The sequence below is a fragment of the Sceloporus occidentalis genome, unplaced genomic scaffold (assembly GCF_023333645.1).
Source record: "Sceloporus occidentalis isolate IW3139 unplaced genomic scaffold, rSceOcc1.0.p SCAF_58, whole genome shotgun sequence".
NCBI lineage: Eukaryota > Metazoa > Chordata > Lepidosauria > Squamata > Phrynosomatidae > Sceloporus > Sceloporus occidentalis.
The window spans coordinates 6,015,795-6,039,875 of NW_028317038.1; the positions used below are offsets into that span (position 1 = coordinate 6,015,795).

Here is a 24,081-nt window from a genome sequence, read left to right on the forward strand (position 1 = left end):
AATCTTTCTCTCCCCGGGGCATCTTGTTGCTGCACATCCGTGTACTTTACTGGTCCTCATTCAGTCATAACTGTGCAGCAGTGCTGCTAGTTTCCATGTGCCGGAGAGAGAGGGAGAGAGAGGTGGAGCTCGTTTCATGGAGCTGCTTCACTGAGCTATTCGTTTGCTTCAGGTGCGTAGGGGAAAGGGGGGTTTCGTTTGTAAAAGTGACACGTTTGCTTCACATGTGGGAGGAAAGGGGGGTTTCCTTTGGTCGAGCTACTCCTTTGTTTCACGTGTAGGGGGGAGGGGGTTTCGCTTAGTTGAGCTACCAGTTTGCTTCACGTGCAAGGGGGAGGGGGTTTTGTTTGGTCCAGCTACACATTTGCTTTACGTGTGGGGGGTTTCGTTTGGTTGAGCTACCTGTTTGCTTCACATGCTGGGGGGAAAAGGGGAGCTTTCGTTTGGTTGAGCTACGTGTTTGTTTCAGGTGCGGGAGGAAAGGGGATTTTGTTCAGCTTTTTCTCTTGCTTCTCATGCTAGGTGGGGTTTGTTTTCTCAAAGCTGCTCAACTTCTTTTGTTGGGAGGGAAGGGGGGGTCAGGATGCTTGGTCTGCTTTCTTGCTACTGATAAATTTTGCCCTTTGCTTCTCAAGGGAGGGGGTCATTTGGTGTGCTCCTTCACTTGCTTCTCTTACTAGGTGGTTCATTTTCTTCTTGTGCTAGGTGGGAGGGAGGGTCATTTTGTTTCCTCAGAGCTGCTCACCAACTCAACTTGTTTATGTGCTGGGTCTGGATGTGGTTGCTCTTCGGAGCAATCACAAGGCAATCTGGGTAGGGGGGGTTGTGTCGCTGAATGGAGGCATGCCAGCAACATCAATTACACTTAGGAACCGATGAGGCTTCCGTGGATACTGCAAAGTGGCTGATAGCAGAGAAAAGGATACAATGGCGGCAATTTCAGCAATTGGAAAAGAAGCTACATGTACGGGCTTTGATGTGAATGCATTGCATCGTGAGCCTGTACATTTGCGGGCTGTTTCGTGAAGGGGTTAATTAATGCAGAGTCTGAACTTTAAAACACTCGAGACAGTGCTTAAATGAATATGAAAATACATCATTTTAATAAATACATAAATATATATATATAACAATAAAAAAACTAAATAAAAATTAAATAAAGAACACAATAATTATACGCAATACAAAAAATATATACTCAAATAATTATCATATAATCAAAGTATATAAAACACTCTCCCTATAGAGAAAAGGAGTAACAAAAGAAGAAAATTACTCACCACTGAGAGGTTTCGAATACTTCCTCAGCTGTTGTCGGGTAGGAGCCCAATTGCAGGGGCATCTGAGGCTCTGTCTGTACTACGAGATGCATATTGACAGGTGAGTACAGACAAGAGATAACAGTCTCACACCAGGCTGGTATACAAGAATAGATTGTATTGATGAAAGCAGGAACAGGACTGGTATATACAGTGGAATAAAGCATAAACAAGATACAGTTAATCGTAACACATGGACTGGAAAGTAATCATACACAGGACGCCTGAAGCCACAATTCAGTATCACTAATCCTTTTTAAATAAAATATGCAGATTGAAACAGAAATTATGGTATATTTAGTGTATTTATAATCTTAATTTTAATAATGACAGGAGGCTTCATATTTTGCTTATCTTTCTTTACTCACTCCAAACAGCAGCACTGAAAGAGTTAAACTTTTGAACCAATAAAAAAATCCTTAATATATAAAGGCCACTGTTCCAAGCCACTCCTCCTCTTTCTTACAGCGGAACAGACCCGCCATCCAGAAACTCGAACGGACCAAAACCTATTCGTCAGACGAGACTGGATCCTAATATCGCAAACTCAAGACTGAATCAACTTGTCCTACGAACTCGGACTCTTCCAACTTGAAACTAAGAACCCACTCAGGTCTACCAGCAATCTCCTGGACTCTCTTGCAGGAAAACAAAATCATGCTGGGAATAAACAAAGGTGATCAGAAATAGTGTATTGAAAAGAACAAACAATTCCAAATGAATAAAAAAAAAAAAAAATTACTCCAAAATACCAAACATAAAAATAAATGAGTGTATAAGGAAAAACAACCAATAGCTCTATGTTAAATAGAACAATCAGCAAAACCACGAATATACTAAAACACATAAAAACCAGATCCCCCAACAAAACAACCCAAAAAACAAAGGCGACCGGGAGGGAAAATATTCGCCTCCTGTCATTATTAAAATTAAGATAAGTACACTAAAGCTAGCATAATTTTCAATTTTACTACATGACAGGAGGCTTCATATTTTGCTGTTTTAACGCTCCGAAAATAAGGAAAAAGATGCGTGAGGAACAGGGCTTCCCGCGACCGTAGGATATCAACTAAAGACGCTCCAAAAGAACAATCGACCCCTGCTAAAATCCACCGGATCTAACATGCTAAAGTAGTAGTTGAGACCGGTTTGTGTGGTTGAGCATAAGAAATCAGAAGTTGACCCGATCTAGATGCTCTTAAGGGGGTAGTAACTTTCACATAGCGATGTAAAATCTTAGCTACACACAATTTTGGAGACTCCCTGTCGCCGAACCTGATGAACGACTCTTGGTATCATGGCAAACGGAGGGAATGCATACGCCCCTTGGGGAAACCAGCGCTGAAGAAACGCGTCCACCGCCTTGCAATCTGGATCCGGTAGCCAACTGGAGAAGTCGGGGAGACGACAATTCGACCGAGAAACGAACAGGTCCAACACCAAAGGCCCTCGCAGACATTTAAGATACACGAAAATAGTCTCGTAAAGAGTCCAATCGCTGGTGTCCCTTCAATGACGAGAACCCCTACACGGCCAAACCATGAAACATGAGGCATCGCCCACCTGCGAAGATCTGCGGTCACGGAGGACAAAAGCGTGTCATAATTCAACGTGGCAATTTTGGAGAGGTCCGCAGGGATCCATAGGCCGAGGTATTTAATGGCCTGCGCTTGCCACCGAAATGGGAAAGCACCAATAATCATTGCCTTCGAGCGAGCTGATACATTAACCCCCAACATTTCTGATTTTTGCATGTTTATTTTAAAGTTAGAGAGGTCACCAAAAGCCCCCAACTCTCTAGTTACGTGATGGAGGGAGTGAAATGGATTTGTGAGTATACAAAGTAAATCGTCAGCGTATGCTGCCAGCTTATGAGTAACCCGCGAGACCTCACAACCTGTGATATCCTCATTGGCCCGAATCGCATTAGTAAGTGGTTCCAACGCAAGAATAAAGAGGAGGGGGGACAGGGGACCACCCTAACGGGTACCGTTTTCAAGACAGAGCGGATCCGAAAGGATCCCATTCACTCTGACCTGGGCTGAAGGATTAGAATAAAGGGCCTTAATTTAGTTCAGGAAATTACCCCCAATGCCAACAGTCTCCAAGACCCGAAACAGATAGGGCCAGGCCACCCTATCAAACGCCTTTTCGGCGTCCATGGAGACAAGCCTCAAGGGAAGTTTATGATTGCGGGCATACGTCAATAAATTAAGGATCCGAATTGTATTATCCCTGGCCTCCCTGCCGGGGACAAAGCCGACCTGATCCCCATGGATCAACGAGGGGATGTAAATCTGAAGGCGCATGGCCATGACCTTCGCCAAAAGCTTAACGTCCGAATTAATCAAAGAAATCGGGCTGTAATTTGAACATTCTTCCAGATCTTTGTCGGGTTTGGGGATGACCGTGATATAGGCCAGATTAGTTTGAGGGGCCAGTCCTGTAGCAGAAGCCAGGGAATTAAAAAGTGACACCAATTGTGGACCCACAACCGGCAACAGGCGCTTATAATAACCAACAGTGAAGCCATCCGGTCCCGGGGACTTGCCGTTTGGGGTTAGTTTAAGAGCATTCGCAACTTCCTCCTCAGAGCATTTAACGTCTCCCTAGCCTCCGGAGCCAGACGCCGCGGAATGTGTTTCATTAAATACGCCTCTAAAGCATCATGATACATGGGGGTGGCACGCTCAGGCGGGGGAAGATTGTACAGGGACTTATAGTAGGCATGGAAACACTTGGCAATCTGATTAGACTCATAGTGAACCGAGCCAGCCTGGTCCCTAATTTTGGGGATATAAGTAGCCACCCTTTGTGCCCTGAGTGCTCTGGCCAACATTTTACCGGGTTTATCGCCCATCTCATAAAACGCCTTCTTGGTTAATAAGAAGTAGTGTTTTGTTGTTGAGTCCAAAAGGGAGGCCAGCTGTTCCCTAAGAGAGTGCAACTGTTCTAGCACTGCCGGGGCCAGGGAGGATTTATGGGCTTGTTCCAACTGATGAATCTGCCTTGTTAGCGAAATGGCATCAGCCAAATGTAAGTTCTTAAGTACGGAACCCATCTTAATTAAGTGACCCCTGATGACGGTTTCCCAGACCGTAGGAAACGGAACTTCCTCCGATATGTTTTCTGTGAAATAGTTACGTATGTGCTGTGATAAGTCCGACATGCAGGAGGGATTGTCTAAGACATTTTCATTAAGTCTCCAACACCATGGTCGAGGAGGAGAGGTGGCGAGTTTAAATGTGAAGTGCACCGGGGCATGATCACTTAAAGATTGAATGCCTATGGCCGAGGTGTGTAAATGCAATAAGTGATGGTGTGAAAGGAATAAAGCATCAATCCTGGTATATCTATCGTGTAAATGAGAATAAAAAGTGTAATCCCTGACCGTTGGGTCCTCCAAACATCTACAAGCTGGTTTATATGTAGCCATTTCCTAACTTTCTTAATTTTGGAGAAGGGGATGTGGGAAGACCGCGCCGACGAATCTCTTACGGGATCAAGCATCATATTAAGGTCCCCACCAAAGACAGTCAACCCCTCACGGAAATCGGCTAGCTTGGCCAACACGTTGCACAGAAAGACAGATTGGTTACAGTTGGGAGAGTAGACTTTTCCGAATGTAACCTTTTGGTTACCTATATAACCCTTCAGAAAAATAGCTCGTCCCTCCGAATCCCTCCAGATGTCCAGGGGGCGAAATGGAATCGATTTGTGAAGGAGGATAGCTACTCCTTTAGTTTTGGAGTTGGGGGAGTTGGAGAAAAAGGCATGCGTATAGTATTTATTAGTGAGTTTAAATTCCTTGGAATGTATAAAGTGTGTTTCTTGCAAGAATGCAATGTGTGTGTGGAGGGACTGTAGAGTGTATAAGACTTTAGAACGGTGTTGGGGCTTATTCAAGCCTCTGACATTTAGAGAGGTCACTCGAATCAAATCAGGCGTCATGTAACGGACATCCGGAGGAACTCGCCACAACCCAGACCACTCTGGAGCAACAACAATCTGCACAAAAACAACTGAAAATCAAAAACATGTAAACAAAACAAAAGTAAGGACACTGGATGCCAGGGCATCGATTAATGAGCCAAGGACCTCGAAGAGGTCCGAAAACTACAACTTCACCCCTCAAAGAGAGGGAAGTGAGTGGGCTCCGGGGGTGTTCCGCAAATCTATGGACAAGCGGAATTGTGGAACAGAAATACAGATAGTGTGAAATATGAACATGGATCAAAAGGTGAATGCCAGAGGGCCGCACACCCCACCCGCAGCAGTTAGGAAAGGCCACCAACCCAGTGCTCTGCAACCCACCCTTGACCACCATAAGCCCAGTATAGGCATAATGAATTTACTAGGAGAATCCACCGGCAGCAGAGGAGCGATACAAAACAAAACAAAACAGCCCCCCCATCACAAACAACTCAAAACTTCGGCGCAAAAAGAAAAAAATAAGAAATAAACAAACGTGTCCGTATAATCCAAAATCAGCCGGGACGTCTGGAACATGGCAGGCAGCCGGTCCGACGAACGGAGGCAAGATGGCACCGTGGTCCCAGGCAAGTACTCACGTCCCCTAGGAGACGCGCAGGTACCGTCCAGGAAGCATGAGGAGTGAAGCGTTCCAGGTACCCCACAGGGGGCACATAAACGCAGGGGCCAACGAGGCCAGTAGCGAGTAAGGTGTTAACGAGCGCCATATGCTCCAGCGAAAGTAGTGAGGCAGTCATTCGCCCACAAGGCGTAAACTCCACTTAGGGAATAAGGCCCGGAAAGCAGCCAGGAGGTAGACCTGGGCCAAGCATGGTACCAGCAAACCGAACATAAAACAATTTAGAAAAAGAATACCCGTAGTGGGAACATAAACCCAGAAGGATACATGTGAAGGTGGTAAATACGGCCCATCTCACTAGGAGAAGGCCGTTGTGGAGTGGTAGTCTATGTACGTGCGTCGTCCTGCTGCCGATTCCGCTTTCGGCGCTGCGGTCTCGGGGACCAATCTCCGGAAGGGTCAGCCGCAGGTACAGGAGCAAGAAATTTAGGTTTCCAGTCCTCCACCGTGCAGTCTGGAAGCTCCAGCGCCTCGATGAAGGGCTGAACATCGCTCAGATGACGAATGACGTGTGAATTAGGGCTCCGTCTCACTATTAGCGCAAAGGGAAAGCCCCACTGGTAGGGGATGTGCGCCGCTCGCAGGGCCATAGTGATGGGTCGCAGGAAGCGTCGGGCCCTTAAAGTCATAGGTGAGAGGTCCTGGAAAATAGCAATATTGTGGGAGTCCCATTTAAGCGCAGCGTTACCTCGACATTGACGAAGAATATCCTCCTTTAGAGAGTAATGACGAAGACAACAGACCACATCTCTCGGAGGGGCCGTTCCCGTCGGCTTTTGACGTAAAGCCCTGTGGGCCCTATCAAATTCTATGATGGCGTCTGGTGGTCGCTGTAGAATCTGGTTAAAGATCTCTCGCAAGGTCGGTATAAGATCTGCGTGCGAGAGAGATTCCGGGAGGCCGCGAATTCTCAAGTTATTACGCCTGCCCCTGTTGTCGAGATCCTCAACCTTTCGTGAAAGCTGGGTCAGCATAGTAGATTGGTCCCGCAGCTGTGTAGAGAGAGCGTCCACATGTTGACAGATTTTCGGCTGTTCGTCTTCCAAGGCGGCCACGCGGTCGCCAATATGGCGGATGTCCGCCTGGATAGCGGTAAGACTTGAGCGGATACCTTGCGTGGCGCGGTCAATGATAGCAGACATGTCTTCCTTCGTAGGGAGCGAGTCCAACTTCTTCCACCACGAGCGCTCCGTGGGAGCCAAGACAGCAGCATTCGAGACCGGCGTGTCATCGCCCGCCACCTCGCTACCCGGACTGGCCGGAGGTGAAGTAGGCCGAGAAAGAGTGTCTCGGGAATCCTGGTCAGAAGACGCATGAAAAAACGCCTGTACCGAAGTGAGTGTTTTCTCTTTCGATCCCGCAGGTTTCGGTGTTGCAGATATTTTATTGTGTTTGCCCATTTTGGCAGTGTGCAGCACAACCGATGCTTATTTTCGGGCAGGGTGCACAGGAGCTCGACGCTCACAGGAGCTCGACGCTGTTGGTTGGAGTCCGACCACGCCCCCGACTTTTTCTTGACCAGGAAGATATTGCTGAAAAACTGACGTTGCCACCTTCACAGCGCCCTTGTCGAAAAGTGATTGAATCGCTGCATCTATCAGAAGTTGCTGGTCTAGAGACACCACCATGGCTGAAGGTCCGACGTGTTTAACCGGAATCTGATGCAAGTTCCCGAGGGCAGATGTCCGCCCTTCGGATATTTCCCAACAATAAAGGGGAACTGATAACTTAACAAGGCACTTACTTAGAAAAGGGATCCTGCTTCAGCAAGACCTGACATAAGGAATCTTGCTTCAGCAAGACCAGATATAAACCAGAGAGGGGTTCACCCCAGTGCCACAGTGGGGTTCACCCCTGAACATAGTATAAGCACATGTGCAATAGAGCACCTCTTGGTAAAAAATATATATAGAATTTTTTTTTAATAATAATATTATTATTATTAGTAACATAGTAACATAGTTCATAAGGTTGAAAAAAGACCAAAGTCCATCAAGTTCAACCTATATACATATTGTGTCCCTACTATTATTATTTATTTGCTTATCTTTTATTAAGTAAGCAACTCAGGTTCACCTCAGTGGTGGATAGGAAAAAAGTATCTTGCCCCAGTGGGCATAGAACCAGCAACCTTATCTCTGAAAGACACAGTACTGAACCACTGGACCAGCAGATGGTGTAATGAGGAATAATAGCAAACAGCCTTGATGAGCTGCAGGTTCACCCTTGTCAGCTGTGAAAACGGTGGAAATAGCATACGTTTTTGTAGCATGTTTTTGAATAGAGCGGGAAAGTATCTGCTAAACCTAGAAGGAAAAGCTGAAAAAAACAAGAAAGCAAACATAAAAAAATAATTAAATCGAGTCGCCGTGTCCAGCGGCAAAAAACATGCAGTACCAACAAAATGGCCGCCGAGAGTTCTCGCACTCTTGCAAGACTCTCCAGCCAGCCGACACACAGGAAAGAAGAGAGGCAAGGCGAAACACCGCAAAGCCAGCCAATGAGAAGCGTCAAACAGAAGAAAACACCAAGCAGGTAATAATGGGGCAACGGACAAACGAATAAACTGAGCCTAAAGCTCCAAAACAACAAAAATAAAAGGGGGGAGGGCGACAAGTCCCTGAGAAAGGAAGGAAAAACCAAACTAGAAAGGGATAGTCAAAGACACCACCTTGGGAGAAACCAAATAGAAATAAATAATAATCAATCACTATAAAAAATATAGAAAAATAACAATCAATGACACGGGGCTGCAGAAGCCCAATATTTTGACCTGTGCTGTTGTCTGGGAGCAGCGAGAAAAAGGGGGAGTTGCTTGGAACAGTGGCCTTTATAGACTAAGGATGTTTTTTTATTGGTTCAAAAGTTTAACGCTTTCAGTGCTGAAAGATAAGCAAAATATGAAGCCTCCTGTCATGTAGTAAAATTAAATAGTTCAATTTATTCCTACAGTAAGTAAAGTGCCAGGAAACAGATGGCCAAATGCACACCACGACAGGCTCTGCCACACCGACATACCAAACAAACATACCAGGACAGGCTCTGCCACACCGACACCCAAACACACACACACCAGGACAGGGTCTGCCACACCGACACCCGCATCAGTACGGGTTAATCTACACAAAGCATAAAAAATGCTTTCCACACTGGTTTTTTTTTTTTTGTGTTTCCCCCCTTGTGTATTGATGCCCCAGCCAGCCCCCCCCTGTGGTTTTAATGTATCACCCCCGACCCTTGTGTATTGCCCCATGTGCATTTGTGTCCACATCTAGCGGCCTATGTGCATTTATGCCCCACTGAGGCACTGGGTGGCATGGTGCAGGCACACCGTCCGCTTAAATCGTCCGTTTTTAAAGTGGACGGTGTGTCTTACGGCTGCAATGGCATCTCGGTGTGCCGGCCCACGGACTGGCTGGCCCACCATTGGTGCTGCGGGCTCTTGCCTGCATTAAAGATGGCCCTGGCGTGGCCGGATCAGAGACTTCAGTGGGCCGCCGCGCCGCCGTTTAATTTAGATTTAGGCCAGCCTGGGGGGCAATTGCCCCTCTGCCCCTGGCTATTATCTCCCTGTCCCCTCATGCTCGCAGTCTTGGTGTCACCCTTGACTCTGACCTTTCGCGAGGGCTGCCCCTATGCTCTGGAATGCCCTAGCCGGCCTATCCGTCTTTCCCCCTGCCTTCGATCCTTCAAAAAATCCCTCAAGACCCACTTCTTTAAGGACGCTTTCAACATTGCACATTAACACCCTCCTATATTCTTTTAGCTCACCCTTTCCAGTCCCTCTTCTGCAATATTTATACTAGTGTGGCTGGTCCATCCCTAACATCGGCACTTTTACTTATTACCAATAGGGTGTTTCTGTACGTGATATTGTTATGTTACATACTACTTTGTACTACCATTGTACAGTGCTACAGAATTTCATGGCGCTATATAAAACAATAATAATAATAATGATTTAAAGCACTTTTTTGCATTCAAAGCTACACCTTTATAATTCTGGCAAAACTATCACACTGGTCATATTTTGTGCAGTGGGTGGCAAGAATATTGAAATAGAGTCAGAATGGGAGAGAGAATGAATGGATTAATGTGTGGATGCATTAATGAATATGTGTAAATAATTTGTGTGAAAGAATAAATGATTGAATGAAAGTGAATAAATGAGTGACTGTAAAAGTGTTTGTGTGAATCAAAGGTGTATTAATGATTTGTCAAAAAAGCAAAGATGGTATAAGCAGGGTGTTTAAGCACTGGGGACAAAGATGGCACAGGTAGTGTGTTTATGGGACAAACATGGTGTACGTTCAGCTGTTTGGGGACAATGTTGACTCATGCTGGGCTGTATGTATGTATGTGTAATTTAGGTGCTGGTCAGGTTCTATGTGGGCAATGTGGATGCCAGGGTTGGCTTTGGGGTGTGCGACCAGTGATCTATGCCTGTAATTTAGGGGAGTTTATACCTTTTTAATGCAGAGTTTATATGTAATTTCCAATTGATATATACCTGCAAAGCTGGGTTTTGTTTTATTCTGTTGATCTGTATCGGCTATGTTTCCATACATTGTTTGCCTGCAAATATAGGATTTGTATGTCTTATTCAGTTGATCAATACCTGGAGTGCTGTTTCCATGTGGTGTTTATTTGATCTATACCTTCAGTGCTGAGTGTACATGTGATTTCCAGTTGATCTATACCTGCAATGCTGGATTTGTGTGTTCTGTTGGTTTATACCTGCAATGCTTTGTTTCCATACATTATGTATACCTGCAAATACAAGTTTTTTTTAATCTAATTCATTTGCATGTGCTGTTTCCATGTGTTGTTTATTTGATCTATACCTGAACTACAGGGTGTAAGTAAAAGAGCGGTATGGTTTAGTGAATGAGGGGACAAAGGGACTCTGGGGATGATTACAAGGGAGAGGACCTCTCGGTGCAGGACTGACTCTCACAGTCTTCCACTGATCTGCAGTCAGTGTGGCAAATATTTTTTTTTGGTGTAGTAGCGGTGGGAGTGATTGCATGCAAGGGAGCGTTGAGCGGGGCCCAAGGAAATGCTTGGGTCCAATTTTTTCACTATAAAATATATTGGCAACAGGGTCTAATATTTATATATATTGGCAGCAGGGACAAATATTTATATATGTTTTGGCAGCAGGGGCTAATATTTATTTATATATTGGCAGCAGGGTCTAATATTAATATATATCAGCAATAGGGGCTAATAATATATATCGGCAGCAGGGGCTAATTATATATCTTTGGATGCTGCAAAGCCCTTACATGAGTTAAAATACCAGCATTTGAAATACACTGGGGTGTCTAGTTTTCAAAAATAAATGGTTTTAAACTAACTAAGTGCTTTCCAAATGCGGGAGGCAACCATTCTTCCGATATTAAAACCGGGGAAAGACAGTACAATAATGGCCAATTTTAGACCGATATCTGTTATCAATACTGATACGAACATATATTCGGCCATTCTCGCTGAGCGTCTGAAAATGGTAATTCCCCAGTTAATACATAAGGATCAAACTGGCTTCGTTAGGGGCAGACAATCTAATGATAACACACGCAAAATTATTGATCTTGTAGAATATGTATCTGCATACAAAGTCCCAGCAGTGTTCCTGGCCCTAGATGCGGAAAAGGCGTTCGATAGGGTCAGTTAGAGTTTTATGGAGGAGACTTTACGTAGTTTTGGTATTGGTTGAGGATTTTATAGATTCAGTCATGTCCCTATATACTAAGCCAACTGCTAGAGTGATAGGCCAGGGGTTTGTCTCGCACTGGTTTAGCATCCACAATGGTACTAGACAGGGTTGTCCTCTGGCACCCTTATTATATGTCCTCACTATAGAGCCTTTCGTGTCTAGGATCAGGAACAATGGGGAAATCAAGGGGATTAAGATAGGGGATTTAGAAAACAAAAACTCTTTAGGATGATACCAATTAGACTCTCGATGCCTTGGATACAAACATTTCCAAAAAATATTTTTCATATGGGCAGAGAAAAAACCTAGGATTTCAAGGAAAATCTTATATGCAAGTAAGAGAAATGGGGAGCTATGCCTGGGGAGGTATGTTCAAGCTAGCATGCTAACTCATATCTTGAAATTACAATACAAACTCAGCCATAATGAAGCATGGTCTCATATAGAGCAAGAACTAACGGGGATGACAAATTTAGAATGCCTGCTATGGCTGCGACAGGACAGATCAATTATTGTGACAAAATCCCTCCCTATTTCACTTAAAAGTACCATGGAATTCTGGAACTCCTTTAAACGCCGCACAGGTATGAAAAACAAAATTATTTCAACAGCCCCTCTAGAAATTCTTCAAAATAATATTCCCCAGTTGAGTCTTAGAAACAAAAGAATTAATGATATACTGAATTTAAAAGATATAAAATCTTTTCAACAACTTTGCGGGGAATTTAATTTTGGTAATACAGAATTCTTTAATGTATTAAGAATTAGACATTATATAAGTCCAGTTTATTTATTGGCAAAACACCGGTACTAAGCCAACAGATCAATGAATTATTTTCACTTTAGATAATCACTAAAAGGTGTTACCTGCTAATGGAGGAAATAGAAACCCCGATATGTATTAAAGCACTGATTTCCTGGCAATATGATCTTAGTATACAATTTGACAAAACCCAGTGGATAAATAGCTTAGTGGAAATAAATAGAGCTTCCCACTGTTTGAACATGATAGAATTACACTATAAAATCTTGTTCCGATGGGACCTGATTCCAATTAAGCTAGCTAAATACAATAAGAATTATTCTCCGGTAAAATGGGGATGCAACCTGGAACAAGGAACTTTAAGACATATCTGGTGGGATTGTAGCTTGATTCTGCAATCTTGGAACAATCTATTTGTGTTAGTTTCAGTAATTATTGATAAAGTTATTATTACGACTCCAGCTCTTTTGCATCTAGATTTGGCCAATTTATCTTTCAATCAAAGAGCACTGGTTATACAGTGCCTCTTGGCCATGAAAATATGTATTGCGAGGAAACCCTGGCTTAATAAATACCCAATTGTATAAGAACCTACAAAAATAATATTAGATAACAGAATGAAAAGATTTGAGCTCTCCCATGAGTATGGATGGATTGTGTGAATGTTCTTTTTTTTTCTGTATGTCATGGGCTTAAAGAATACTGATTATCCTGGCCCATTTTTAGATTGTGTCTGATGTTATGATTATTCTTTAATGACTCAATGTCGATATGTCGTCATATATACCAGTATTTTGTATTTATACATAATCTGTGCATATCTATGCATAATTTGTTGTAATTGGGTCATTGTGTATCTTTCTTTCTCGTTTATTATTTATATTTGTATGTCTTTGTTTATACTAATAAAAAATAAGTAAATGGTTTTATAGGGCACCCTGAATTGGCCAGGCTCAAAGATTTACCAAATAGAACAAAAAAGTTCAACATTGACAAATGCACATGCCCCAAATGCGGCCCTTTTGCCCCAAAACAGCCAGGCAAACCAATGCATGGGTGGTATCACTGTACTCAGGAAATGTTGCTGAACACAAAACAATTACAGCTAAACACGAGCACCGCAGAAATGTTAAAACAGCCATTGTCACGAAGGGTACAAAAAATAAAACCAGCCGTTGTCATGAAGGGGTTAAAATAAAACAATCAGCCCAGGTGTAGTCGCATGAATTGGGATCACATGTCTTTTCTGCTTTTCTAAAACGTTATGTTTGTTACAAATGGAACAAGGTCTGTATATATTAAGGACATTTCAACTATACATAAGAAGAGGATGTTGGTCTCACCATTTTACTGAAAGGAAGATAGGACAAAACAATTTACTGGCCCAAACAGGAATAGTTTAGATAAAGGTTATAAAGATAACCTAAATTTTCAACCAAATTTAACTTCTTGCCTGTCAATTAAGGCCTTAGTGAAGAGGACAAACAAACAAGATGAAGCCTGGCCACAGCCAAACTAAACAACCTTTTTTTCCCTCCAGCGTCCTTACAGACAAAAATACATATTGCTCTTATTTGAGAATTGCATTCTTAGTATTTTAATTTTATGGCAAGACAGGAGGCTTCGTATTTTGCATAAACCTTCTTTACTGTTAACCTCCAGCAGCAAAACAGTTAACAGAAAAACAAGAAAACAACCAATCAGAACATAGGAACAGTCTATAAAAGCCTTGACATCCTGGAACTCCTCCTCTTTCTTTGCTGCTAACCTCCAGGTGAGAACATTCCATTATATATTTCTTTTCTACCACATTTTTATCTGTAATATCGTTTTATATATATATATTCCTATTGTTTTATTTCTATTTTATTGCCATTCTACTTGTCCCTTTATTACCTGTTACCGTTCACTGTTTTTCTCTCCTGCTGCCTCTGTCCACGCGGCCCTCCTTGTGAGTTTTTTCCTTTTTTCGGCCCCTTTGGGGTCTCTATTCCCGCTATCCGTCCTTCCTTTCGGCTGGTCTCCGGTGTGGTCTTTTTTCTTTCCCCGTGCGGCGGATTATTCTGCCGCACGGCGGATTGGTCCGCCCTAGCGGCGGTTTTTTGCTTCCCGCGCGGCGGTGAGGTAATCCCGCGTGGCTGTTTCTCTTCCCGTGGGTTGGGGGTTTTTTCTCCTCTCCCGCGCGTGTCTGGTGTTCTGTTTTCTTCCCGCACGGTGGTTTCGTTACCGCGCGAGTGCCGTTCTTTTCGTTTCTGCGGCGGTCTTTCTAGACCGTGCGGCGGATTCGTGTTTTGTTTTATTTCGCGGCACGGTGTGCGCTCGGGTAGGCTTCCCCGGGCCGTTTTAGACCCGGGTGGCGGGCCTTTGGCCTTCACCGCGCCGTGCGTTCTCTGCTACGCCATTTGGGGCCTGGTCTGCTCTGCGGCCATACCCCCCTTTATTTCCCTTAGGTTATTGTTTTGTTTTGTACCTGCAGGCTGGTTATTGCTTTAGGTCTTTTCCCTAGGTGTTCCTATGGCAGTTGTCTATGTGTTACACTGCCTGCATTGACACATTCATATTTGGATATCTCCATTACTGCATTGAGTTGTGGGTGACCCCTCTGGCCAGGCTGAACCCCTGCCACTTACTCCTGTGGGTAAACCCCCTACCGCGTGCCATTTGGGGTGAACCCCCCTGCTGCCGCCATACACGTATTTTCCTGCCTGGAGACACGCTACAGGGTACACGACCCGTGTCATAGGGGTGACCCCCTCCTCCCTTGATTACGCTTATACGGGTGCTCTAATTTTGGGTTTTTGGTCTGTTACTCAACGTTTATTCTGTGTTCTTTTATAGACACATTGGGAGTGATATGGCAGACGAATCTCAGAATTTGCTTCCTGCGGCCGTCCAGGCATGGCTCCGCTCCGCACTAGCTGCGTCGCTGCCCGCCGCTCTAGAGGAGCTTCAATCTTCTCGTACGGCTCAGCCTCTCGTCTCCCCTACTAGAGTTGAGGACTCTGACGCTGGCGGTTCGGCCTCTCCTGCGGGCACCTCAGCCTCGCATAAGCGCACCTGGGACGAGGCACCCTCTACTTCGGGAAAGGGCAAAGCCCCGCTTAAGAAAGTGCGCAGTTCGGTCCTCCCCATGGTTGCTCCTACTGAGGTCCTCACCGACTATGAGATCCTGGATGAATACTGCGCAGGCTCTTCCGGTGGTGCCTCCCCTGCCCGGGCTCAGGATTTCGCCTCCGAACCCCCCAAGTTACCATCCTATCCGGCTAACACCCCGGACCAACCCTTTGAAGTGACTGACGATCTGGGAGCTCCACTGTTTGACCCCAGAACCCTACGTCACCCTCGCTCCTCCGAGTGGACACCTTCGGCCCATATAGCAGAATTTCTAAGGTTTTGGATCCGTCGGCCCCTGGACAAGGAGGTCCGTCAACGACTGCGATCCGAGGGCCCTCGGCCCACCGTCCGGGATAAGGTCCTCCATACCCCGGAGTTTGACCAGACTTTTGTTACTTTCCTCACCAAAAATGGTAAGGACCCTCGTAAGGGCATTGAACTGGGTTTGCGCTCGGCGCAAGATAAACTCTTGGATGTCGCAGGGCCCCTGACTCAAGTGTTTCAGATGGCAGATGAGGCAATTACAGACGGCTCGCCTTTGGATCCCCAGCTGGTCCGTGATTGGACCCAGAGAGCACTGTGTCTTCTCGGCAATGCCAATTGCGCCATCTCATCGGAGCGTCGTAAGGCGGCTTTGTTTAAACTTGACGCCAAGCTAGCGGATCTGGCCCCTAAGGAGCTGGGTGCCGACGCCAGGGGTCTGCTCTTCGGTGAAAAATTCATTAAGGACCTTAGTCAACATGTGAACCTTTTCACCTCTCTCACCAAGGCCCAGACGAACATGAGACGCGTCTTCAGGACTGGAAGTCGTTTTTCCTCCCGGGCTGGCCGGCAGCGGGGTCGTGCCGCCAGCAGATCGGCTTCGTTTGCCGCTAGACCCCGATTTCCAGACGCCACCACCTCGTATCGGTCCCAGTTCCGGCTCCCGTTCCCCAGGGGTGGCACCAGAGGCAGAGGATACTCCTCAGCTCGCGGACCATCGGCCTAAGGTAAGACTGTTTTCGGTTCTTCCCCATATTCCTGTCGCGGGTCGTCTCGCCCATTTTTCCCATGTGTGGTTGCGCCTCTCGTCGGATCCGTGGGTCCTTCAGACCGTCGAGGGTTTCCGGCTAGAGTTTACTTCCCCTCCTCGTCAGTGTTTTCCCCCTCCTCTTCCCCGGCTTTCCCGCGACGCGGCGTCTCTCGTCCACTCCGAGCTCTCTTCTCTCCTCGAGAAAGGCGCCATAGAGCGGGTGTTCTCCCCTCCTTGCTTTCTCAGCAACATCTTTTTGGTTCGCAAAAAGTCCGGGGAGTTTCGCCCGGTCATCAACCTCCGAGCCCTCAATCGGTTTGTGGTGTACCGGCATTTCAAAATGGAGGGGATACATCTCCTTCGCGACCTCCTCAGAGAGAACGATTGGTTCTCTCGCTTCGACCTCAAGGACGCGTACCTCGCTGTCCCGGTCCATCGCGACGATCGGAGGTTCTTGCAGTTCCGCTGGCGGGGCCATCTCTGGCAGTTCACTTGCCTTCCGTTTGGCCTCAGCTCGGCTCCATGGTGCTTCACCAAGCTCCTAAAGCCGGTTATGGAGTTCCTCCGGGCGCGAGGCATCCGATCTATCATTTACCTGGACGACATCCTCCTCATGGCCCAGGATGTCGAGTCGCTGTGCCGCGACACTTTCCTCGCGGTCAATCTCCTTCAGGATTTGGGCTTCGTGATCAACGAGGCCAAGTCGGTCTTGGTCACGACTCAAACCATTCAGTTCCTCGGGTTCTTGGTGGACTCGGTGGCTTCGGTCCTCCGGTTGCCCCGCGACAAAGTTTTGGTTATCAAGAAAGAGATCCGCAAGCTCCTTCGAGGTGGCTTGATCTCTCTCAGAAATCTCGCCAGAGTCATCGGCCTGCTGTCTGCATCCATTCAGGCCATCTTCCCAGGTCCGCTCCACTACAGGGCCCTTCAGCGTCTCAAGACGCGGCACCTTCGCGAGTCGGCTTCCTACGACTCCATGGTTCCTTTGACGGACGAGGCTCGGTTAGAACTCCACTGGTGGTTAGTTCACATGGACGCGTGGAACGGCGTGCCATTTTCGGGTCCAGCCCGGATTTTATCCTAGAGTCCGACGCCAGTCTTTCTGGTTGGGGAGCAGTTTGCGGGGACGCAGCTACCGGGGGTCTATGGACCTCGACGGAACGCGATCTCCATATCAACTGCCTGGAGCTCATTGCGGGCTCCTTCGCGATTCGCAGTTTCTTGAAAGGGGTAACTCATTGTTCCCTCGTTTTGCGCATGGACAATGTCTCCGCCGTGCGCTACATCAACAGGTTGGGGGGCTCCAGATCCAGGCTTCTGACGGAGCTCACCAAGGAGCTTTATCAGTTTTGCCTGGACAACCATTTGTCTATCCGGGCGGAGTACCTGCCCGGGAAGGAAAATCTAGTGGCAGACTGGTTCTCCCGGCATTGGAGGGACGTGAGCGATTGGCGTCTCCTCCCGGGCGTGTTTCACTCCCTCCACCTTTGTCGAGGTCCACTCCATCTGGACCTGTTCGCGTCCAGGGCAAATCGCCAGACCGTCGCGTTCTTCAGTTGGCTGCCAGACCCTCTCTCTGTGGCGGTGGACGCCTTCCTGCAACCGTGGCCACTTCGGGGAGCTTACGCGTTTCCCCCCTTCAACACGATCCTCCGGACTCTCCACTCCGTTTGCCGGCAGAGTGTGTCGATCATCCTGGTAGCCCCTCTGTGGAGGACTCAGCCGTGGTTCCCACTGCTTCTGGAGTTGTCGTTTGCGGATCCCCTGATCCTTCCCTCTTCGTGGGACCTGCTTCTAGATCCGGAGGGGAATCCTCACCCTCTTATCCTCCAGGGTCGTTTGATTCTGGTGGCTTGGTCGGTTTCCGGGGATCCTGGCATGTGCCTGGATTATCGGAGTCGGCTCGAGACTTGCTCTGGGGATCCTGGGCTCCTGGCACCAGAAAGTCTTATCTCCACGCATGGGGCTCCTGGAGTCGCTGGTGTCTGGCTCAACACCTTGATCCCCTTACGGCACCTTTAACGGCGGTCCTCAATTTTTTGGCCCACCTGTTTTCCCTTGGCCGGTCCTACCGAACAATTAATTTGTTTCGTTCGGCAATTTCTGCGGCTCATGTTCCGGTTCAGGGACTGGCCGTCGGTAGGGATCCCTCGGTTTGTCGCCTCCTCCGAGGTATTCGGCTTTCCAGACCCCCGGGGGTTCGTTACGGCTCCTTCTGGGATGTCTCTCGGGTCCTCAATTTCTTGGAGGCTTGGCCGGACAACAATCTTTTGTCCTTTCGTCAGCTTTCCGCTAAGACCGCTCTTCTTTTGTGTCTCGTTTCTTTCAGGAGGGTCTCTGATGTTCGTGCTTTTGACGTCTCTTCGTTTTCCTTTTCTCCTGAGGGAGTTTCGGTCTCTGTGTTTCGTAGGACGAAATCTAATGCTTCGACCGTATCTTATCCTTATTTTCCTGACCGTCCTCACCTTTGTGTAGCTCGTTGCCTCCAATCTTATCTCGCTGTTTCGGCCCAGTTTCTTCTTCTGGCCCGCTTTTTATTTCGTACGTGCGTCCTTTTCGGCCGGTCTCTGTCCCCACGCTTTCTAGGTGGATTCGGTGGATCCTCCTTTTGGCCGGCATTGAGGGGCCCTTTGGGGCGCATTCGGTCCGTGGAGCGGCGGCTTCCACTGCTTTTTCGGCGGGCTGTTCCCTTTCGGACCTTTTGTCCGCGGCAGACTGGTCTCGGGAATCTACTTTCCGGACCTTTTACTTTCGCCCTCCGGCTCATGCTGTGTTGGCTTTGCTTGGGGGGCGTTAAAACTGCAAAATACGAAGCCTCCTGTCTTGCCATAAAATTAGGGATTAATCTAGCCTTGGTGCAGTATTAATCTAAATTTTATTAAAGACAGGAGGCGAGTATTTTCCCTCCCGTGCTTTTCCCCCCCTTCTTTTGTCATTTGGGTGGTATCCAGGTGGGCTCCTGTCTTTGGGGGTGTTTCTTTCATGTTCTCTTGCCGCGTTGTTTCCTGTGTGTTTATAAGCGGCTTATGTTTGCATGGTACTGTCACGTTTCTTTTGTTTTTTCAGGCCGTCCTCCTGTTGTCTGACCTGTTGGTGTGGCTGCACTCCCGCGTTTCGGAGCTTGTTTCCTGTTCTGCGTTGTGCCTGGGATATTGTTTCTTCCGGTTCGGATGATTGGCAAAGAAAGAGGAGGAGTTCCAGGATGTCAAGGCTTTTATAGACTGTTCCTATGTTCTGATTGGTTGTTTTCTTGTTTTTCTGTTAACTGTTTTGCTGCTGGAGGTTAACAGTAAAGAAGGTTTATGCAAAATACTCGCCTCCTGTCTTTAATAAAATTTAGATTAATACTGCACCAAGGCTAGATTAATCCCTAATTGTATTCCAGGGTTTGCTCAGAGAATTTGCAATGATTTGAGACTTTACATAAAGTCTCAGTCTTTCATGATGGTGAAGATGTTATACCAAGCCATAAACATATTAATATTCAACATATTCCACGCTCCATATTTATTTTTTTATTTTTCTGGAGAAAAAAAAACAAACGGCTTTTGAGGAAAAAAATGGAAAAAGCCATGTTTTTTCCCAATTTTTGTTTCCCCATCCCCCCAGGCCTTCCCATCTCTAGTCATTTCAGTCCAGATTCTATATTTATTTTGACTGTATTTTGTTTCTACAGTTGGTTACGTTCTTGGAGAGGGACCTTGGAATCAATGTCCAACCAGTCACCATTCAAAATATGCGCTGTTCTTTTCAGATCTGGTCAGCCATGATGTCATCAGACACAAAGAAGGGGCAGGTAATGAACAGTAAAACTTGACTCTTTGGGTCACAGGGATATGTCCATCATATATAAATCACTTTTGTGATTAACTGCATTAATTAATAGGGTATAAAAATGTAAAACAAGTACATGAAAATAAGAGATTTCAACAATATATATACATATAAGTACACAGTATATATTACATAGAGATGAGCACGCTAGGAACTTTTGTAGAAAATCACCAATACTATATTAAAGATGTGGCATATTCAAACTTGATGTTTCAGTCTTACCTGGTGACTTTAATCACCAAACAAGCATCTAACTACAGGAAAACCAAAGATATATACAGTATTGAAATCAAAAGTACAAACCCTTCTGCCGATCAGTGGTTGAAAGCAGAAATCAGAAGAACCACACAATCACAAGTAAAAATATTACAAAACACAAACACCAACCAACAACGTGAGTGCAATGCTGAATTGGAAGGCTTCAGTAAACCCAGGACTATTCTTGTGTGCGTTATTATTTCTTATGGTATTTTAACCTTTGAACCTACTTGATTCTAAAGCTGCATTCATCTCCTGGCTAATGTCATAACTCCAATGTGTTCCATAAATTAGTATGAGCAGAAAATTCCTGGTAGCCACTAGTACTCGACTAAGACTCAATTTTCTTGTAAGGTTTTTATCAGTTAATTCACCCCCATATCCCTGTTTGTAGGCCCCTGATTGGTCTCTCAGATGTCCTTTCCAGTAGTTTAGTAGTCATGAACACTTGGTCCCTTTCTACTACGGATTACTGTTTTTCCAACCACTGTGTGTGTTAAATGATAATTTCTAATAATAGTTGTTAAAATTGCTATACAATTGAGTGATCTCCCTTTTACAATAGGTGTACCAATAGTGAAGCCCTAAGCATATAAGAAAGTGTATAAGGGTTAATTGAAGCCTAAATCTTTAGTGTATATACACACATATAAACCAGTTAAGTAATTTTAAAATGAAGGGAGGAGTTCTGATTTCAGCTTTGCTAATCCTCTGGTAACCCTTTGAGTGTTGTCGGAAAGCAAACATCCCCCCCAATGGGAGGTGTGGCCAATTTTTTTTGTAAAACAGATTTTACAGAGGGGAGTTTTCTTTTTCCTGCGTGTTTTGAAGCTTCCTCCATTATAAAGAAGATACCTGCATATTTGTCTTTAAGGTTCCTTCTTATCCCTTGATTTCACATGAGTGCATTTGATGCATATTAATAATCAAGGTTTCATACAATATTTCACTATATTGTGCTTTCTCTGCTTCTCCTGCTCCTATGCATTTGTTAGAGATCTCAAAGGTCTCCCTTATTTAGCAAAGTCAAATACAAGATCTTTTGAAGTCCCTTTTTTGATTAAATGTGAGTGCAATTGATGCATATTAAAACCATAAGGATATTTAGATTATTACCGTATTTGCCTGATAAGACGACCTCCCAAAACCTGAATATTAATTTATACAAAAAAACATTTTTTTCATATTTAATAAAAGCTATGATTGAGAAATTTTTTGTTTTTATTTCCTTTTATTTGCCAACCTGCCCACCCACTTATGCACATCTGCCCCTAGGCTTGCCACTCTGCCCCCAGAAATGCCTTATACCCTCCTATATGCCACTCTGCCCCATGATATGCCTTTTATCCCCTATAAGCCACTCTGCCTCCAGAAATTACCACTTCTTACCAGCTGGTGGAGGCCAGTGTTAGTTCCGACGGTGCTTCTATGACTGAGCACCGGAAGTTCATGTGACGCAGGTGCTCCGTCATAGAAGCCCGGTGGAAGTGCCAGCAGTAGCGGGGGTTGTCTGTGTCCATCGAGCGGACGTTCGCCGGCTGCCAGAGAAGGGAATTCCCCGCGCAGCTGCAGGGAAATCTCCTCTTTGGCAGTCGGGAAGGTATGCGCGATGCACGTACACAACCTCTGCTGCTGCCCGCACTTTCGCTAGCGCTCAGTGATAGAAGCCCCGGTGGAAGTGCCAGCAGCAGCTGAGGTTACCAGACAGGAGGATCCAGGTCCCCTGCAGCGCTGCTGGGAAGCTGGGTCTTAGTCTCATAATCAGACCTCAAATAGAGGTCAGACACCTCTATTTGAGGTCTGATTAGAAGACGACCTCGATTATAAGACGAGGGGTATTTTTCAGAGCACTTGCTCTGAAAAAAACCTTGTCTTATAATCGAGCAATAAAACAATAAATATAAATCAAATTCAAATTCCGTAGCACTGTACTACACTATATTTGTTTTTTTATTTTTATTTCTTTGTAAATATATGTGTTGTCACAACTAAAGAACAAAAATTGGTTGGGAAAGGAAGTAAGGGAGTGTCACGAACCGAGGACACAGGTTGATAAGGAGCCCAGGTGCAGGGGATACGAGGGGCTCTGTCTGTACCCCACGATGCATGATGGCTTGGGGTCGGTACAGACAGGGGTCGGAAATAAACCACAGACAGGACGGGATGGGGCACACACGGCAGGAAGCCCTCGGGTTGGGGCACACACGGCAGGAAGCCCTCGGGATGGGGCACACACGGCAGGAAGCCCACAGGATGGGGCACACACGGCAGGAAGCCCACGGGATGGGGCACACACGGCAGGAAGCCCACGGGATGGGGCACACACGGCAGGAAGCCCACGGGATGGGGCACACACGGCACGACTAGAAGCCCTCTTGCAGGGCACACGACTAGAAGCCCTCTTGCAGGGCACACGACTAGAAGCCCTCTTGCAGGGCACACGACTAGAAGCCCTCTTCCAGGGCACACGACTAGAAGCCCTCTTCCAGGGCACACGGCAGGTTGCCCACTTGCAGGGCACACGGCAGGAAGCCCTCGGGATGGGGCACACACGGCAGGAAGCCCACGGGATGGGGCACACACGGCAGGAAGCCCTCGGGTTTGGGCACACACGGCACGACTAGAAGCCCTCTTCCAGGGCACACGGCAGGTTGCCCACTTGCAGGGCACACGGCAGGTTGCCCACTTGCAGGGTACTCGACTTGGGAGTCCACTTAGTGGGGCGCTGGCCGCAACTCAGGAACACGGCAGGTACTGGAACACGGCAGGTACTGGAACACGGCAGGTACTGGAACACGGCAGGTACTGGAACACGGCAGGTACTGGAACACGGCAGGTACTGGAACACGGCAGGTACTGGAACACGGCAGGAACAGATCAGGAACCAAACAGGTAGTCCTCAAACTTCAATGTCAAGGCCCAGACTGCAGGGCTGGGCAGGTTTATAAAGGCTGTCTTGATCATGAGATCAACTGCAGCTGGACCTGATAATTGGTCTGAGTGGTTCTGAATGGCAAGGGCGGCCACTAGTGGCTGGAAACGTAAAATGAATGGCACAAAGTTTAACCAAGTCCATACAGCGATGGGTGAACGTTACAGGGAGGTACACGGCACGTAACTCCACAAAGTACAGGCAGACATAGAGCTCAGCGCAGTTGGCCGATACAGTAGTACATAGTTCACATACAGTGTCAAGAACATTGCAGGAACAGAAATCATATTTCCCACCACATCGACACACCAAATGGAAGGTTCCACCAAATGGAAGAACATTATCGACAGATTCCCGTCCAGTCATAAGTGCTGGCTGGACAGAGGACCTCAGGGGCTAATCGAAGTAGGGTATGGTGGGAATAAGTGTGGAGGCGCAGAAACACAACATCCTTGATATAACAAGGGAAGGACAAGGGGGGTAGAGAAAGGCGGCAAACAAAACGGGAAGGAGGGAAG

The 24,081-nt window shown here is 46.4% G+C and overlaps 1 protein-coding gene across 1 annotated transcript in view; it reads left to right on the forward strand.

Annotated features, from left to right (window-relative positions):
- Window positions 1–24,081, forward strand: part of LOC149287647 (fatty-acid amide hydrolase 2-like) — a gene marked incomplete at its 3' end in the record, with an annotated part of 171,351 nt that overhangs the window by 103,398 nt on the left and 43,872 nt on the right. Inside the window, exon 9 of the mRNA XM_089492661.1 lies at window positions 20,216–20,335. Coding sequence (XP_089348787.1) covers window positions 20,216–20,335 — 120 coding nt within the window. The remainder of the gene's footprint in view (window positions 1–20,215; window positions 20,336–24,081) is intronic.